At 36.8% G+C, this 19,734-nt stretch overlaps 1 protein-coding gene across 6 annotated transcripts in view; it reads right to left on the reverse strand.

Moving 5' to 3' along the window:
- LOC114651841 (janus kinase and microtubule-interacting protein 1-like) overlaps positions 1–19,734 on the reverse strand; it is a 558,596-nt gene that overhangs the window by 49,210 nt on the left and 489,652 nt on the right. For all 6 annotated transcript variants that reach the window (XR_007935128.1, XM_051928216.1, XM_051928214.1 and 3 more), the window contains 6 exons: positions 19,340–19,402; positions 18,142–18,240; positions 16,762–16,863; positions 13,333–13,386; positions 4,204–4,269; positions 570–638 (listed from right to left, as the gene is read on the reverse strand). Coding sequence is in view for 5 of the 6 variants with exons in the window: in XM_051928216.1 (XP_051784176.1) it covers positions 570–638; positions 4,204–4,269; positions 13,333–13,386; positions 16,762–16,863; positions 18,142–18,240; positions 19,340–19,402 (453 nt within the window). In the remaining variant the exon portion in view is untranslated. The remainder of the gene's footprint in view (positions 1–569; positions 639–4,203; positions 4,270–13,332; positions 13,387–16,761; positions 16,864–18,141; positions 18,241–19,339; positions 19,403–19,734) is intronic.

Raw genomic sequence — 19,734 nt, forward strand, 5'->3', positions numbered from 1 at the left:
GTCTTGAATTGACTATCACCCAGATGTTTTTTAGCAGTCCAAAAAGGTGGAAATCACACAGTGCCGGTTCTGGAGAATAAGGAGGATGTGGAAATACCTCAAACTTCAGTTTCTCCAGACATGCCTTGATGTTCTTAGCAGTGTGTGCGCGGGCATTGTCCTGCAGCAAAAGAACTCCTTGAGACAGCAGTCTCCACCACTTGGATCGAATAGCAGCCTTCACATTGGTCTCCAGCAAGTCACAGTAGCTTGCACTAGTGGCTGCAGTACCCCTCGGCATGTAGTGTTCCACAATAACTCGGGTGCACAAGGGGTTGCTGGGACAAGACAAAATCTTTTATTCTGTGGGAATCCAGGCACTTCCAGGCAGGTGGCGCAAGTGCATTGAGAAGGGTGGAGACTACATTGAGAAAAGACATCAGTTCTGTTACAGTTCATTCCATTTTCTAATAAATCCCATATTCTAAGTTTAGCCTGACACCCCCTCATATTATTTGGTCATTATTTTATGCAAATGCCTTTAATATATATAAATTAATAATTACAAAAATGTAAAATGACCTTTCTACCTTCTCATTCTCTAGGTCCAGCATCTTCTGAGTAAGGGCGGCCTCTGTGTTATCAATTTGCTTTAACCACTGTACAAATGGGCAGACCCAAAACAAAAAGCAGATTATTTTATTGTATATGGTAAACAGAAAAGAACATGCTTTTATTCATTTGTTAGAGATGCCACATGTGCACACATTTTACTGAATAACAAACCATTCTATTTTGCTTGAATAACAAAAAATATTACCTAATCACTTCTCACTATCCATATCCAAAAGTAACTAACTAATATATTTAAGTTTGACCTATCACTGGAAAAGCATTTTTATAATCAGATAATTGGCCTAAAACAAGACATTTTTAATAGCTACTAGAAAATCTAATACCTCAGGCTCATTGAGAAGCTAGATATCATTTATTTCCAAATTCATTTACCACTTCTTATAAGGAAAGGGCCGTACCAACCATAAATTTGGAATGATGGCATCACTAACTCACACACACTTATTAATAGGACTACAAATCTGTACTTGTACAAACAGAATACCAAAACTCCACCTAAAGTTTAGTTCAGAGAGTGCAAACCTAGGACTCGATTCATGAAGCGGCAGTGCAAGCCACTGTGCCAATGTTAAAATAACAGTTATTTCAGCAAAATAAGTTGTTATTTTATATCAGATTAATTTAGATGAGAAACCACCCAGATCAGGAGGTAAAGTGGTATATGTTCTCATATTTTCATTATTGAAATATACTATATGGATTTTATATTGCTGTTACATAATTCAAGTTAGCACATTGCATGTTAGCCAGTTTACCCAGCAGCTTGTGGTGTATATTGAACATAAAATATACATATAAATTTTACTTACATCAATCTTAATAAATCGCCACACAGTGGCAGAGTGCAGTGACTCTTAGGAGATGTATCCTTCTCCTGAGCATTTGTTCTGTGACAAAGGATAATTCTGTGGAGAGGATACCTCATGGCCATAGCTCGTAACTGGGACAAGCACATGAGTCTAAGTTAACTCTATTCAAGTAATTTGTAAAGGACACACACACACCTCTTTATGCAGATAAGCAATTGGGGCGCTTGGGGAGGGGTGTACTTATACTGTGCAGCCAAAAATTATTTGTACATTGTTAAAAAAAAAAAAAAAAAGGTTCAAAAATGGAAATGAAAGAGAAGATATTAAAGAACAAACTTTAAAAACTGTCTAAAATGTTACAATTACTTGTGTTATGTAAATAAACAAGAAAAACATTTATTCAAAACACATTTTGGAAGTGTTTTCAAATTATGAAATGTATTGCCTTCATAACAATTACATTGAAAGCTCTGTTCACAAGCACCTCTCTTCTTGAGTAATATAGTATGCAAGCATTTTTCCATCATGAAATTTGTCTCCGTACACAAGTAGTTACTCGGAATCCAAGTGTTTTGAAACATGTATAGTTTGTGCAGCATCAGTATGACAAAGGAATCTTGAGTCAGTCAGTCCAAATTAATACTCAAGTTTTTTTATTGCAAACATGTTAGCAGTTTTTAGTGTATTTTACTGTTGAGTTACAAAGTATATGACCAGCATGGAGCGCCAAAGAAAGCATTAAAGGACTCACCTATGAAGAAATTACTGAAAATAACCATAGGACTGAAAAAAGAGATCATCAAAAACGGATAATGTTGAAAGGCTGTAGTGTATATAAACCAGAAACAGTTAACAGGTGATAGCGTTTCCGAGGCAATCATATGTGAAAAAGCGAGGAAGTTGCATGCTAATCTCATTAAGAAAACCACTGGAACGAGTGATTCAGAAGCAGAATCATTTAAAGCGAGCAAATGATGGTTTGAGAAGTTTAAAAAAGGAAGTGGTATTCACAGTGTCATAAAGCATGGCGAAGCTGCAAGCTCAGATAAAACAGCCACCGAGAGACACATCAAGAAGTTTCAAGAGTAAGGGGTACCTTTCACTATATACAATGCATGTTTATCAACACTTCTGGGTTGTGGAATCGATTCATTAAATTTGCATTATTTCTTTTGGGAAAATTTGATTCGGAATATATGCATTTCTGTTCACGAGTCACTTTCTGGAACAGATTATTCTCATGAACCGAGGTTCCACTGTATTTGTACACCTGGCCATTGGAATTTTCTCAAAGTCTTGCTCAGTATTTGCTAGGTCTTACTTTAGCAGCAACAGCAGCATGCAGCCTCCTGGGCATGCTTTCAACTAGGGTGTTGCAAATGGCTGGGTCAAGGCTCTCCCATGTGTGCTAGACCAGGTCTTTCAAATTGTGTTTCATGTTTGGTGGATCTGCTGGGCATTTCCTTTTCATCTCTCCCCAGAGGTGCTCAATAGGATTGAGATCTAGACTTTGTGGGGACTTTCACCTTTTTTTTTGGTGAGGAAGGCTTTGACACGCTTTGCAGTGTGCTTGGGGATGTTTTCTTGCTGAAAAATGTAGTGACGCTCAAGCAGTTTGCCAGCAGAGGAGAATTCATGATGCCTTCAATGAAATGCAAATTGCCGACACCAGGAGCTGCCATGCAACCCCAAACCAGCACACACCAACCACCATGCTTGACGGTTGGATTTAGGCACTGGGGACTATACTCCTCCTCAGAGTAGTACCACACTCTCTGATGACCATCTGATGGATTCATCAGACCATAAAATTTACTTCCAGAAGCAGATAGAATTATCAACATGTTCTTCAGCAAATTTAAGACGTTTCAGTTGGTTCTTTTTACTTATAAATGACTATACAAGGAACCCTTCCATGCAGCTCACATTTGTTCAGCCTGTTCTTTATTGTTTGTGTGCAAACCTGAAGTCCAGTAGCCTTCCTGACTTGCCTTGCAATTTGTGGCCCTCTTCCCTCCAAATTAATGGTTTTACCAGACTTATTGAATTTATGAATGATGTGGGGCATGGCAATGTGCTTCATATCAAAAATCTGGTGACAATTTTTTGAACAGAAAGACTGATTGTGTAATTTTATGACTCACTCAATGAATTGGGTATTTCAGCAGTTTTAGCCATGTTGGGAAACTCAACAAACCCTACAAATGCTTGTGTGGAGAATGACCACAAAGGCAAGTTGTAGATACTAAGGGCATCCAAATACCTGCATCTTTGGAACACTTGCTGTGTTGTGTTGTGTTAAAATATCTCAGTTGTCATTGGAAACCCCTCCCATTGTGCCATATTTGTTCAACTCTACAGTATGAATGGCTAGGTGGACAAGTAATTGTTTGAAGGCAATAAAATACATAATTTGAAAACACTTCCAGAATATGTTTTGAATAAATCTTTTTCTTGTTTCTTTACATAACACACAAGTACATATAATTTTTGAGACAGTCTTTAAAGTTTTGTCTTCAATATCCTCAATTTTATTTCCACATTCGGCCATTTTTTCATAGTGTACAAATAGTTTTTGTCTGCACTGTACATTAGCATAATCCAGGTTTGCTCTTGGCATAAAGAAAAGAAACAAAGGAGCCAAAGTAAAGAAGTTTCTGGACAGCTTTAAAAAATTGATTTAAAAAATGTTCAGACAAATCAGAACAAATTAACAGCAACAATACACTTATAAAGAATAAAGAAGGCCAAAATTGCTCTTCGGATGTCAAGGCTTTACCTTTTCACATAGTGACAGTACAGTTACGGCTTGTATCACAGCAACTTGTTCTTCATTTCGCAGATTCTGCAATCAAGAGATATTAATGATTATGGGATTTCCCAGGGATTTCAAATCCCTAACTTTTCAGCCTTTATGGTAAAGAATGCAATAGGCATTACACAATGTAATTAAAAATCTGTTTTTTTTAGTACCAAATGATGCATACAACAGATTCAGGGAGTATTCAGGCTCCTTCACTTTTTCACAATTTGCTACATTAGAGCCTTGTACTAAAATCATTTAAATGAATTTTCTCCCCAAATCAAATAAGATTCAATACCCCAGAAAGACAAAGTAAAAATATTAACATTTGCAAATGTATTCCAAATAAAAAACTGAAATGCAATGCAAACTGCAGTGGGTTGGCACCCTGCCCGGGATTGGTTCCTGCCTTGTGCCCTGTGTTGGCTGGGATTGGCTCCAGCAGACCCCCGTGACCATGTGTTCGGATTCAGCGGGTTGGAAAATGGATGGATGGATGCAATGCAAATCTTAACATCTTTAATTCTGCTACCTCAGGCTCTGTCTCCTGTTTTTTGGTCAGTGCTACGATCTCCAACTCATATAACATAGGTGGTCTCATTACTGTCATGTAGATCTTCGCTTTCACTCTTCATGATATCCATCTGTCACAAATCACTGCTGACACTCTTCCCCAGCCACTCCACCCTTCCTGAACTCTCATCTTCACTTCTCTTTCATACTCCCAGCTACTCTGTACTGTTGATTCTAGGTATTTAAACTCATCCACCTTTGCCAGCTTTACTACCTACATCCTCATCATTCCTCTGACCTCCCTTTCATTCACACACATGTATTCTGTCTTGTTCCTACTGACCTTCATTCTTCTCCTTTCCAGAGCATGTCTCCACATCTCCAGTGTCTCCTCAACCTGCTTCCTACTCTTGTTACAGATCACAATGTCATCAGCAGACATCATTGTCCACAGGGACTCCTGTCTAATCTTAGGTCATCAAACTGTCCCATTACCACTGCAAATAACAAAGGGCTCAGAGCAGATCCCTGTTGTAATCTTACCTCAACCTTATACTCATCCATTCCTCCTACTGCTTATCTCACCACTGTCACACTTCCCTCATACATAACGTGTACCACTCTTACATACTTCTCTGCCACTCCCAACTTCCTCATATAGTGCCACAACTCCTCTCTAGGCATCCTGTCATATGCTTTCTACAAGTCCACATAAACACGATGCAACTCCTTCTGTCCTTCGCTATACTTCTCCATCAACACCATCAGAGCAAACATTGCATCTGTTGCTTGCTATCATCACCTCCTTTCTTTACCGAGCTTCCACTACTCTTTCATAAAACTTCATGCTGTGGCTCATCAATTTCATCCCTCTGTAGTTACAACATCTCCCTACTTAAAAATTGGTACCAGTACACTTCTTCTCCCCCCACTTTCCAAGATTGCATTAAACAATTTGGTTAAAAACTGCACTGCTGTTTCTCTTTGACACCTCCATGCTTCCACAGGTATGTCATCTGGACCAACAACCTTCCCATTCTTCATAGATGTCCTTACTTCCTCCTTGCTAATCCATTGCACTTCCTGGTTCACTCTCACTCCATCATCTAACCTTCTCTCCTCTCATTCTCTTCACTGATCAACCTCTTAAAGTACTCTTTCCATTTGCTCAACACACTCTCCTCATTTGTGAGGAGGTTTCCATCTTTATCCTTTATCACCCCAACCTGCTGCTCAACTTTCCCAGCTTGTCAGCCAATATTAGGCAGGGTAACAGTTCATTTAAACTCACTTTTATGAACACATATAAACCCTTATTACAGGCTAGTTTAGAGCTGGCATACAGTATAGCCAACTCCATACACACAGTAAGGTGAATTGTACTGCCAATTTTATTCTTTCAGTCATTATCCAGATTTTTCAGTATGTGACGAAGATGTAGAAAGCTTTATCTTAGAACCGAGTTCTTTTTTCATCATCACAGAATTTTAAAATTCCTGCAAAACTGCCACTACTAAAATGATTTCTCACAATCACACTTAGCCTTACTCATCAAGAAGGCGACAAAGAATCTTAAGTTCTCCACCTGGTGCTGATGCTCACCTCTTATTTGCAGGAAATAGGCCATACTCTTTCAAGACAGAATCATGACCTCAGATTATTCAGGGTGCTAATGCTCAGCCCAATTGCATCTTGCTCAGCTGTTAACTACTGTAGTGTGCATTTGAAAGGACAATCTAGTGAGGCAAATAATACATCATTATCTACCAACAACAGGAGATACAGGCCTTGCATTTACAAACTGGATACTCTCCAAATCTGAACTGCACCTTGAAATCTTTCTTCTTCATGGTTTTCATTAAGAAGGAGACAAGACTCACACTTGACTGTGTCCAGTGCCCATGCTAAATTAATTCAATTTAATGTCAAGGCATTTAAATGTGAAGTTTCCAAACATGGCCCTCACTTTATAAACACAGGGACACAATGGCACACAGAGGTGGCTTTGGACTTCCATACTCTTGTAGTCCTTCCACAAGACAACGCATGGTTCATGGACATCATCCTTGTTGTAAGTTTGTAAAATACTTGTTTAAAAAAAAAAAAAAAGTTGTCAAGCTGCCATGACCCTCTAATATCTATGCAAGGACAATGTGTTGTTCCATTTTTTCATGTCCATGACATGCTCTTCATTGTTCCACCTGGATATTTGATCAAACTCTTGGACAAAGTAGGCATTAAGGTACTCCAGCTCAGTTTTTTCCTGTGAAGCGGAGTAATGTGAGACCTCAGGAATTAAAACACACAATCTTGCACCTCTTTTTAAAAATGGAAACTACCATCCAAGTCTAGCAGTTTCAAGGCACTGTCATTTTCTGAATCAACAAAATCATTCACCATTCCAAAGAGGTTTATGATGACCATTACCATATTTTCCCCCTTTTTTAAAATGTTTGTGAGATGACACTGCAGATGTTACCGGCATTTATACAAATAACACTGCAAAATTGTTCACATCATTGGCATATTAATAGATGAATGCCCAAGTACCACAGGGGGAATATGGAAAGCACAACAATGACTGAAAGCAATAAAATAAAAATTAAGACAAACAAGAACATTACTTGGGTGGGTTCTGTCATTGAATAAACTGATGGATGTGTGCACTTTGAAATGATGCAAATGAGGCTATGGTGGCACAAACTAAATTAAACATAAGGCAGCAGCATTGTGATCTGTCAAATTAAACAGTTTAGGTAAATTACAACTGTAATTCCCCCTTTACTACAAATCTATTTAGTCTTAGTTTCATGAAGATTAGACTATTATTCCACCAGAAAAAGATTAAAATGCAGTTTTACACAAGCCAGCAATAAATCTTCATCTTGCAGTAAAAAGTATACACAAATATTTTAGAAACAAAAATAAACAGAAATTAAATTAAAGAAACAAGCTCTGATAACTTGATTTGCTTCATGTTGAGCAAATAAGATGACATTCTCCAAAACTGCACTCTAACGCCTACTGTTGTACTGTTTACTCTGAATATTTTTGACAGTATTTTTCTATAGTCACTGATGGTAAATACACAGAAGGTCTGAAGCACAATGCAAAGTAAACCAAGTCACAAAGGACTGAGCACAAGAAAATGGACTACATGAAAAGCATGAAAATGGATGATGGAGTCAAACCAGTAAAAGGTACCAGAAACAGACAAAAAAAAATAATTGTTGAAAACACAGTGGTGGGCATGGTGTAAAGTAACAGTGGACTCAAAGCTACTTTAGCAATTATTCCAAAAATACTGCAAGAACTATATAAAACAAAAGACTATAAAGAAAATCAAATGACTACTGTAACTATTAGACCTTAAGAAATTAATTTTAGATCTTAGAAAAACATAAATATTGATTTCTCCTTCATCCTCATTTTATCTCATCTCATTTTCTTAACTGCTTTTCCTGGTAAGGGTCATGTTGGCAGCAGGCAGAGCAGCTAAGCCAAGGCTTACTTGTCCCCAGCTACAGAATCCAGCACTTCTTGGGGAATTCACAGGTGTTCCGAAACCAGCCAAATCTCTCCTAAGTGTTCTGGGTCTGCTGCACCGTCTCCACCCAGTAGGACATGCCTGGAGCTGTATCCTTATGAAATGCCGAAGTATTTCAACTGGCTCCACTTGATCCAGAGAAACAGCAACTCTGTTCTGAGGCTCTTACAAATTGCTGAGCTGCTCATCATATCACAGAGTGTCAAACCCAGCCGCCCTGTGAAGAAACCTTATTTATACCCCTTGTACTCACCAACTCATTCTTTCAGTCATTACCCACTGTTCATCACCATAGATGAGAACAGGGATGTAGATCAAGTGATAAAACCAAGAGTTTTGTCTTTAGACTAAGCTCCTGCTTCAGCATTGAATGGTACAGGACAAGCAGAACAGCTGCCTTTGCTCCAATCCGCTTGTCGATCTCACATTCCTTTTTTCCATTATTTGAGAACAAGAGCCAGAGATAGTTGAACTCATCCAGTAAGGGCAGTTGTTCCAAGAGAGAACCATAACCTCAGACCTATGAGGTGCTTAACCTTATCACAGCTACTTCACACAAGGGCAGAAGATCACTCGAGTGCATGCTGAAGGTCACTTTAAGAGGTAGCACGAGGAACATTATCATCTTCATAAAAGAATAAGGCTACTCCTTAACTTCCACAAGTAAAGAGAGTAAACAAATTTGACTTAATGCCAAGCAAACTGATATGGTAATGTGGAGCCATGCTCTGGGTTCACTACCTGCAATATGAAAGGGTGAAGGTCAGAAACAATAATCGGGAAACACTTAAATGGACTAGACCCCAGCAATGGAGACTGGCTTTGGGAACTTGGAACATTACCTCTCTGGGAGGGAAAGAGCCTACGCTGGTGTGGGAGGTGGAAAAGTACCAGTTAGATATAGTTGGTATCACCTCCACACATAGCATGGGTTCTGGAAGCAAAATAATTGTTTGGGGGTGTGGGGATGCACAGAAACTCCTAGATGAGGTCTGTGCAATTGAAGTTTTCTCCGGTAGACATGAAGGTTGCCTCAAAATCTCCATGAGCTGCAGAGAGAAAAACTCTGATTGTTTTTCATGCATATGCAACAAACAGCTTTTAGATTATTCAGTCTATTTATAAAAGGTGCTTGAAAGGGTTACTTTCACTAACTCAGTGGCCTTATTGGGTACTCATGCTGGAAGTACTGGAGATACCTGGAGGGGCCCAATTAGAAGGAACAGGCGACTGGATCTGAACCAAAATGGTGAATTTTTATTGGATTTCTGTGCTATGCATAGATTGTCCATAACAAACACTATGTTCAAACGCAAGGAGGCTCATAAGTGTACCTGGTACCACAGCATCTTGGGCCAAAGGTTGAAGAATGACATTCTTGTTGTGTCATTTGATCTGCTTTAGACACTTTGATTAGGGGCAGAGCTGTCAACTGATCACCACCATTTGGTAGTGAATTGGATTTATAGCAAGGGGCATAGGCTGGATAGACCAGGGGACCCTAGATGAACAGTTAAGCTTTTCTGAAAATGTCTGAATGATGCTTGCATTCATGATGAGTTCAACTCCAACCTCCAAAAGAATTTCTCCCAACTGCAGAGAGAGGTCAGAGAGATTGAGTCCAAATGGACCCTGTTCAAGACCTCAGTTGTGGATCTGACTGCTAAAAGCTGTGGTCTTTCGGCAGTCAGGGAATCTCTAGGACTCAGTGACAGATACTGAAGATGAGGGAAGCTGTCAGCCTGAAGAAGGAGGCATCCAGAGAAATGCCGTCTGTGGGGTCTCCTGACTTGGTTTGGAAGTACTGACAGGCTAAGCGTACTGTGCAAAAGTGGTTGTGGAAGCAAAAGCACAAACAAGGGAGGGGTTTGGAGAGACCATTGAGAAAGAATATCGGATGGCTTTGAGGCTATTCTGGAAAACTGTTTTTATGCCACAGGAGGGGACAGTGTGACCTTGCCCAGACTGTGTTAAGCAGGGTTTGAGAGCTGCTAAACTCTTCTGGAGAAACTACTGATTGGTGGAAGAAATGTTTTGAGGAAATCCTCAGTCTGGTGAACATGCTGTCCTATGAGTTTTGAACACTTCAGGTAGGGGATCCCATCATTGTTGTCAAATTCACTATGGAATCCAAGGACACCATGGTGGCAAGGTTGGTGGTAAGATGAAATACAGCTAAAGATGTTGGTAGCACTGAATGTTATAGGAATAGCATGGATAATGTGTCTATTCAGTTTTACATAGAAGGAGGGTAAAGCAGTCTTGGAATGGCAGACTGGAGTGGTCGTCCCCATATTTAAGAAAGGTGACCAAAGAGTGTACTCCAACTACAGGTAAGGCATATCCCAGGGTGCTGGAGGGAAGCATCAATTCATTGGTCATGCCAAAGACAAAGGAAAAATGTAGATTTCATCCTGGCCTGGAACAGTAGACCAGTTCTTCTTTATGGTGCAGTTATTGGAGGGTGCATTAGAGTATGATAACCCAATCTACATGTGATTTGTAGATTTGGAAAATGCATATGATAGTATCCTTCGGCCTGTGTTGTGGGAGGTGATGTAGGAATATGGGGTAACAGGGCTGATCTTGCGTGCTATTTGTTCACTATATAAATGCAGTGAAAGCTGTGTCCTTCATCCTTTTCTGCTAATAATTATTTTTTCCTCATTGTACACTGTAAACTGCAACAGCATGAATCAGGATTTTAAAGACTAGTGATACAATATAGCACATGGCTTATTGGAACACAGACCTATGCCACCAAAGTGTGTTTAGTTAGGTTTATGTCAGATTTTCGACAGTTTAACACGAAGAGTACAAAAAACCAACAAAGAAATGGGTCTTAAATTACTTTAATCTCATCATGTTGAGAGGAGTCACAGCTAAAAATTAGATTCTCCATATTTCCTATTTTTATCCACATCATAGTGAATTCATCATAACTGGCACAGTCACGCATACTGGATGGCATCAGCGTGCTCACACCTAGTAGGACTGCTGTATGCGTGCATTGATGTGTGGCAGTACAATGACCATTGTATAGAAACAGTACCAAAGCTGTCGAAGCAAGCTGTTTTTGAGCATTTTTTTAAACTTACAATTACCCTATTTTGTTTTCTCTTCTTGAACATACTGTTTGCCCCTGGTGTTTTTTGTTACTGTTTTACAGCATTTCAAAGCTCCATAGAGCAACTTAATGTCAAGTTAATGTTAAGAACTTTTTCTGGCTTTGGTCTGCTACACAAGTGACATGATATCTTCTGTTCTGTTGGGTTTTAGTGGCATAGGGTTTGCATCATATAGCATTTTCATTTCAACGTCATCATATACTATTAATGGTCACTGGCAAAAGCTTGTTTTTTTATTTATTGTGTGCCAATTGAGTCATGACACATGTTCTCTTTGAAAAGTACTATTACTATTACTTGATAATATTTACTTTCTGGCTACAGTATATGGAAATTCTATTAGATGTGCTTATCCAGCACAACAAATTAATCAATTAAGAACAATATAGTAACCATTTAAAAACCCTTCTAAACAATTCCCACCTACAAGTATAATATGGCTTTATAGTCTTCATAGTGTTATTCTTGTAAACCTTACTCTCTCAAACAAAATTATTAACTTTGATAGGATCCAGTAGTACATTAGTATTTTGTATTAGTGTGTAAATTTGAAAGAAACTCCCAAGATTCAAATTTAATTTATAATCCCACCAATGAATACTAAATGATACTAAATGTTAGAGCAAGCCAAATATTTGCATATCATAAAAATATCAAAAAATGATCAAAATGTGTTAAATTAACTAAAAATTATTTTTTAAATTAATTTTTAAATTTTATTATGCCCTCAAGCACAGTGACTGTGACTTGACCCATTTATTATTAATCCAGTGGACTGCAGGAAATTGACAAAGACTGCACGCAATACAATGCCTTAAAGAATGTTAAAGACACAAACAAGCTAAACAAAATATAATTATAATTAAATTTTACTTGATATGCTGAAAAATGTGTTGCTGTCAAGCTTTTGATGAACTGCCTGCTATCTGGCTCCAGACCACTGAAGTGAAGCTACTGACCACACAGATCAAAGCAAGTTTTTGTGAAACTTCTCAATAATGTTTAACAAATAGTGATCTCTACTAATAATGCAAACATTTATTATGTGTGCTATAAATAAGCTTGCACACAATAAAACTATAATTGCTAGAAGTAACAGTTACATACTAGCTAAAGTACTTGTCATTGCCCAGGGATAAATGGGAAAAACTTTCTTTTATAATTTCAAAATGGGTAGACACAAGCCACGATGAGACAAAAGGACATAATTTCAAACAAAAGCTTTAATCAAACTAATCCATATTAGAAGAAAACACTGTACCTGTGGGTTTAGAGGAGATCTCACGTTGGCTAGTGTAAAAGTTTGTGTGCACTGATGACAATGCCCTCTTATAGGCCCAGCCCATTCCTGCTGCATCATGGAAATTGTAGTTCCCATGTCAGTGCTGGTTTTTGGGTTGTGCTCCTCCCTTTAGAACCCTTTTTCCAGATATGCCATATAGTCTGTATTTTAAGTTGGATCAATGGCAACGCATATGCAAAATTTTGTGAAAATCATTGCAGCTGTTTTTGCATGATTGGCTAACCAACAAGCAATCAAACAAAACATACAAACAGCTTACATGTCTATTTATATTTATTAAGTGGTTTTTGCATAATCACAATTTGTTTGCTTTACTTTAAGATTGTTCTTGAGACGTGCTGTCAGGTTGTCTGGTTGCTTCAAGTGGCCCTTAAATCAAGAAACGAATACATGCATGATTGTGTTTGTATGTACCCTACAATGACCTGTTGTCTAATCCAGTGGTTCAATTCCCTCCTTACAACCTATTGCTTCCATATTAGAACTACACTAACAAGGATAGAAAAGCTGATAACTGTAATGAAAACAAGAATAAAGGCATGATCTATCACAAGCATTAAGAATCAATATTAAAGGTGATGTATAATTAAGTAAAGTGAATAGGTGGGACTTACGCCATTATCTCCCAGTATGTCCAGTTTCTTCATGAGGTCAGGAATGACAACATCCTGAAAAGACAAGACAGATAATATACTGTCTACCATGGAAATAAGGACTAAACCAAACCCCTTCTATAAAATTAATATTTGTCAAATTATCCATATACTAAAGCATTCTGACTGTACTGTTATGTAATTTATTATATCCTTATTTTCAGTGGAAATTAATTCTATTTTACAAGGCAGTACTGTAGAATTAGCCTACAAAAATCAGAAGTAAACTTTATGAGAAGGATTTAAGAGACGTGAAGGACTTTACGATATCAACTGTCAAACAGTGTTCAGAAACCATTAAATAGGCAAACAGAATGTTAGGTTATATAGCACAATGTACAAAGCGCAAGTTCGAGGAGGTTATGCTGAAGCTTTATAATGCACTGGTGAGGCCTCCTCTGGAGTACCACGCACAGTTTGGGTCTTCAGGCTACAAAAAGGACATAGCAGCGGTAGAAAAGGTCCAGAGAAGAGCAACTAGGCTGATTGCAGGGCTACAGTGAATGAATTATGAAGAAAGATTAAAAGAGCTGAGTCTATACAGTTTAAGCAAAAGAAGATTAAGAGGTGGCATGATTGAAGTGTTTATAAAATTATGAAGGGAATTAGTACAGTAGATTGAGACTTATTTTAAAATAAGTTCATCAGGAACACTAGGACACAATTGGAGTCTGGTAAGGGTAAATTTCACACAAATATCAGGAAGTATTTTTTTTCTTTACACAGAGAACCATAGACACAGGGAATAAATTACTAAGTAATGTGGTAGGCAATAAGAATTTAGGAACCTTCCAAACTAGATTTCTTGTTTTTTTAGAAGAATTATTTGGATAGGACAGACAAGCTTTGTTGGACTGAATGGCCTTTTCTCATCTAGATTGTTCTAAGGTTCTAACAAGAACCTAATTAAGACAATATTTTGCTATACATAAATATATATTGTCTATAAATGTGGGTGAATATAAGAAAGGATCTCTTAGTTGCTTGCATAATTAGCCATGTGACACAGTTATGAGTGAAAACAAGCCTTAAAGGAGCACTCCTGCTTCGTTCATCAAAAAATACATGTACATGAGACACTGTGAAATAGTAATAATAATAAAAAGATTTATTATTATTTACAAAGTGTTGCTATCATCTTGATGGAGGAAAAATGTGTGAAGCATCTGGACAGATACATCGGAAACAAAAAAAAAAAATTCCAGCTGTGCCTGAACCACAGCTCCAAACAATGGAGTGAGCCAGTCCCAAGCAACCACTTTGTCGCAGGGTTGATGTATACCCCAAGAATGGAACTCTATGACCACATATTTGACCATATATACAGTATGTTTTATTTTATTTATTGCTAGTTTGGGGCTATTTGTTGTATTTTGTTTGCAGATATATGTTTTTGCTATATGAGGCAAGGTGATTAGTACTGCAACATCACGACTCAGATCACATATCTGGCCACAACAATCAGTCCAACACAGTTGGCAGATACTGCATTCTGGGACACTTTTTCACCATTTTACTATTATCATCTACTCAAAACTAGTTCAGTTTCTCCCTATTTTCTTCCCATTAACTTCAAAGCATTTTTAGGAGGCTGGCAAAGTTTCCACACATTTCTGTGACTGTGTTGAACTTACAATGAAGCAAACTCTGCATGATTTGCTCATCAATAGTGGTAAACCTTGGTCTTGCTGTTGTATAGCATTGGTGACAGAAGCCAATAAGTAGGAAGATGCTGGTTCAGAAAAATGTGCAAATCTGTTTAAGAATTAAGGCCAAAATTACACTTAGGCAAGTATGGGCACAGTGACATCTATTGCTAAAGCAAAAGGGAAAAGGGATTGGTTGCATTGCAAAGAAAGCTAATACAGTGGCCTCAAATCTTTCTGTTAATCTTTCAACATCTCAGAATAGTGCAGGGAAAAATGTCCACTCTGAGTTGAACTTAAGTAGAGATACACAAAGAGATATGAAGAATATTGTTGAAAGGAAAAGGAAATCCCTTGGGGAAAAAAACTCATATCTTATCTAGTGAGTGTAAGTCGATCACTATAACAGAAGAAAAAGTGAAGAAGATTAAAAAGATAGAGATGGAAATACTGTAAGACATGGAATTAAAATCAGGTAACACAAGAAAAAATTATTTGCAAAGCAAAACAGGAATTAGATTAGTGGGCTAAATCTTTAAGAAAAAGGTTCACCATGGCATAATACCCTTCAGCCTGAGTTATAGTATGCAAGGTGCTGGAAACTAGATTTTAACTGATGATCAAACGATATTTTAAGAGGAAATAATGATGCTGTAGTAGTCATAAAACAGTAAACCAGCTCACTATCTTTTTCAAAGATATGTTTAAATATGCAATATGATTCAAGTTCAGTCTACATCTGATTAATGAATACAAACAAGTGCTTCTACATATTTTATTCAATATACTGTATACATACTGGGAGCCTATGGCCTTTGTACTACACAGTTTGTTGCATTCAGTACTTACAGTGAAAACCTCCACCATATTCTAAACAGGACATTGGTTTCTAAGGCCATTAAAAAGCACTTTTTGCTATCTCGTCTGTGGCTTTTATATGTACAATAACAATGTAAATTTAATCCTAAATTAGTTCTGTTCTCAGGTATTAAGAGAGGCATTTTTATAGTTTAAAGCTGATATTATTTTTTCTTCATCTGTCCATGAAATCTGATTTGTGCAAAGGAGATCTACCACTTATAGGAAAAGATGAATTGTCCTTCAAAATCTTAGGTTGTTATTTTCTCCTAGACAAAAGTAAATTGCTTCGGCTTTTCTTAGGGAACAGCTTTTAGGTATTTGAGGATGTCTGTGATCCTGCTCAGGACAGACAGTATAGGAAATTGATCAGTATAGGGACTTGAATTGATCACCAGAATAAACTGTATTAATCAGTGATGTCAACGTAGGAAATGAGTTAAACACTGCTGATTTACAGTCAATTCCACATCCTTGTCTACATCTATGGTCATTAGAAAAATAACTGAAATATGATCAAAGGCATAAATTGTAAAAAGTACATTTCTCAGAAAGATTCTTATGCTTACACTTTGAGCTTTGAAGCACAGTCATTGCCCTACCAGATCAATAAGATCTAGACAAGGTTTTGGACACTTGATGGACAGTTACAAAAGATTAACGAAGATACACCATTAACAATGTGTGGGAATTATTGTATATTTCTTTCCTAATTTTAAATTGCCTAAGGATCTGCCAGGGGAAGACTCCACTCTTGGAAAATAGAAAATGTGATCTAATATTTTTGGAGTGTAGCAAATGTATCCCTTTTCAGGAGATGCAGAATGAAGTCTACCTGATTTTAATACAAGGTCTTCTTGTAAAAATATAGATTATATATTCTAACCTTTATGCCCTCCTGGTGGCAGTGAAGTTGGAGAGCACTTCCATTGTTCTCCGAGAAGGCTGTAATATGAAGATTGAAAGCTGGTGACCTTCGTTCACGCTCCTGCAAATTAAATATTGACATATTTGTAGTTAAGGTTTATTTTCTTTATCCTTTTCTACTATAGTACTGCATTTTTCTACAACTATGGAGCTGCCTATTCTATAAATATACATTTAAAGCGATTATTTTTCCAGGGTTGGTAACTGAAAACTTTGGATTTCTTAGGGGGATGAAATTGGATGATTTTCAAGAATTAGGCAAATTAAGTTTTAAGACGACATGCACTAGCCATACACACACACACACACTCCTGTTTTACCACAAAACATTCCAATCTAGCATGCAAAATACAAAACAAAAGGTTTCAGATACTTACATTATCAAAACGCATGCAGGGAATTGTTGAAATTAACCATGTCAAATAATAATAACAAAAAAAAAAAAAAAATATATATATATATATATATATATATATATATATATATATATACTGTATATATATATATATATATATCAAGAATGCTTTTATGTGATGGAGTGGAGAAGCTCGATGAGATGGACTGCAGAACTGAAAAGGTATCAAAATGTTAAATGAAGGACAGAGTTAAAAACAACAGGAAACAATAGGGAAACATACCAAAAAAAAAATCAGAACATTTGTCAACATCAAACCAAATTCTACAGAAAATGTGTTGCTCATGAAAAACTGTACTGGTTTTGCAATGAACACTTATATTTTCCCAACCAAGCAACACGATATGCCAATAAATTAAAACATAAAAACTCTTTTAATCACTCATAAAATACCTTGGTTGAAGTAACAGCATTAACTTGTATGTCTTGTGATTACAAACCTTTGAGTACACCATAAAACAGCAGCTGTTGGAAATTACAAGAAAACTAAGCTTTGAATTTTAATTCACAAATAAAATTTTAAATATTCTAATAAAAAAAAAAACTGAAACTGGAAGATGCAGCTGGCTAGAAAGCATGTATTTCAATAAATGGTCAAAAGCAGAAACTGTATGTCTAAGTATGCTGGTATTTGCAACATTTAATTTTTATTTGAACAACAGTCATATTTAACATATTACAGCATAATTTACATCTCTTTATAAAAATAGAACTGGCACTGTGGAGGCAGGTGTATACAAAGTAGACATGTTAAGGCAGTAAGAATATACTTTTCTTTGAACTTTCATAAATATGCACATAAATTAAAAAAAAATCAAAAGAACAAAAAGATTTTTTGTGCCTCAATATGTGCTGCTAAACATAAGCTGTCCTTTTTGCATCCAGTACAATGTCCGTTCCTAGTTTAGCGATGGAGTCTCTTACTTCAAGTTCCAACACTCTGAACTCTAGAAGCTCATTTTGGTCCTTGACATCCTGCATCTCAGTCCGCAGCTGGCTCTCACCCGATTCCAGTTTCTGGATCTAAAACATTTTTAACAAAGTAAAACAAAATTATGTTGACTCATAAAAACAATCCTGCATACATTAAAACATCTATATAAAAAAAGCTAATAATGTTTCCTTGGTTTGCCACTTTTATATTTTTCAAAATATTTTATTTTTTCTATACAAGCTATGAGCATCTGCACTGCCATAAAACTGTATTTGTTTCCTTTCAGGTTGGATTACTGGAGTTTTCTCAGATGGTTCTTCACTTGGATGGTACATGGAATGGCAAAGGGATATTTTCAAAGAATATTTAACATTTCCACTTTTATGTAAAAACATTTCTGTAGTAGAAACACAGTGTTTTAACTTGGTAGAATGACTGCCTGAAGAAGTCCTTGTGCTATTTTTTGGACTTCATACCAGTTGCTTTCATAAATATGCTGCTTGCCTACTGGGGCTTTTACAATTTACAAATTAAAAACAATTGTAAATCCGGCAGGAAATATCGGGTTAATTTATAGGGGGTTTACAACTTTCAAAATATACTTGAGTTATTCTATAGGCGCATCATAAACACTCTTTTTTATCTTTTGTCACATTAAGTATTGGTGATGCGCCTAATTATGAACGAAGAGCCTGGTTGTGTGTAGAATTCTGCACCTTCTGTTTTCCTTTGCATAGATATGTGTACAGCACATCATGGTACAGTCTGGTCAACACAGCTTCTAACTAAAATGCTAAAAGAAATCAACCAAATTATCCCGGGTAGCTTTGTGTCTCTTTTGTTTTTCCAGTTGGAGCACAGACAGGTGAAGTGACTGGCTCATGGTCAGACATTGTCAGTAGTGGGATTTGAACTCACAGCCTCAACATCTGAAATCCAAAGCCAAAACCACTACACTATGCTGCCTGCTATCATTCATTAATTCGTTCATAGATTCAGTATCATTAGTTTGAATCTACAGTGGTGGGAATAGTTTATATTATAAAATTTGATCTCAGCAAAAACGGTCCATTCTGAGTTTTTAACACACTATGATCATTTGCTAGTTGGGAAAAATATAATTAATATAATCTATTTGCATTATTATGAGTAATAACAAATGAATTGTAATTTTTGCTGTTTGTGTACCTGTTCCAAAAGCTCTTGGTTTGTTCTTATAAGGTATTGCTTTTCCTCCACCCATTTAGAGTCCTGTAGTCAGAATACAGAAAAATACAAAACACACATGATTTGTTATGATGGCTAACAGGGGATATCTGCACAAAATTAATAATACATATTTGTCGTAATAAATAAAAATGTGTTGAGGGATAGGTTTCTCTATAAAATAACTTTTTTTTTTCCCCAAAAAGAAAACGTCCCAATATAATATTTAATGCTGTAGAAATTAATAAAGATGCAATTTTTGAGGAACACATTTATTTTCCTGATTATCAACTCTTGTTATCTATTTGTATGTACTGTATCATTTGGATTATTTATATCTTTCGAGGTTGTTGCCAATTTATATTTCTCTGTGCTAT

Source organism: Erpetoichthys calabaricus, chromosome 5 (genome assembly GCF_900747795.2).
Source record: "Erpetoichthys calabaricus chromosome 5, fErpCal1.3, whole genome shotgun sequence".
Classification (NCBI taxonomy): Eukaryota; Metazoa; Chordata; class Cladistia; order Polypteriformes; family Polypteridae; genus Erpetoichthys; species Erpetoichthys calabaricus.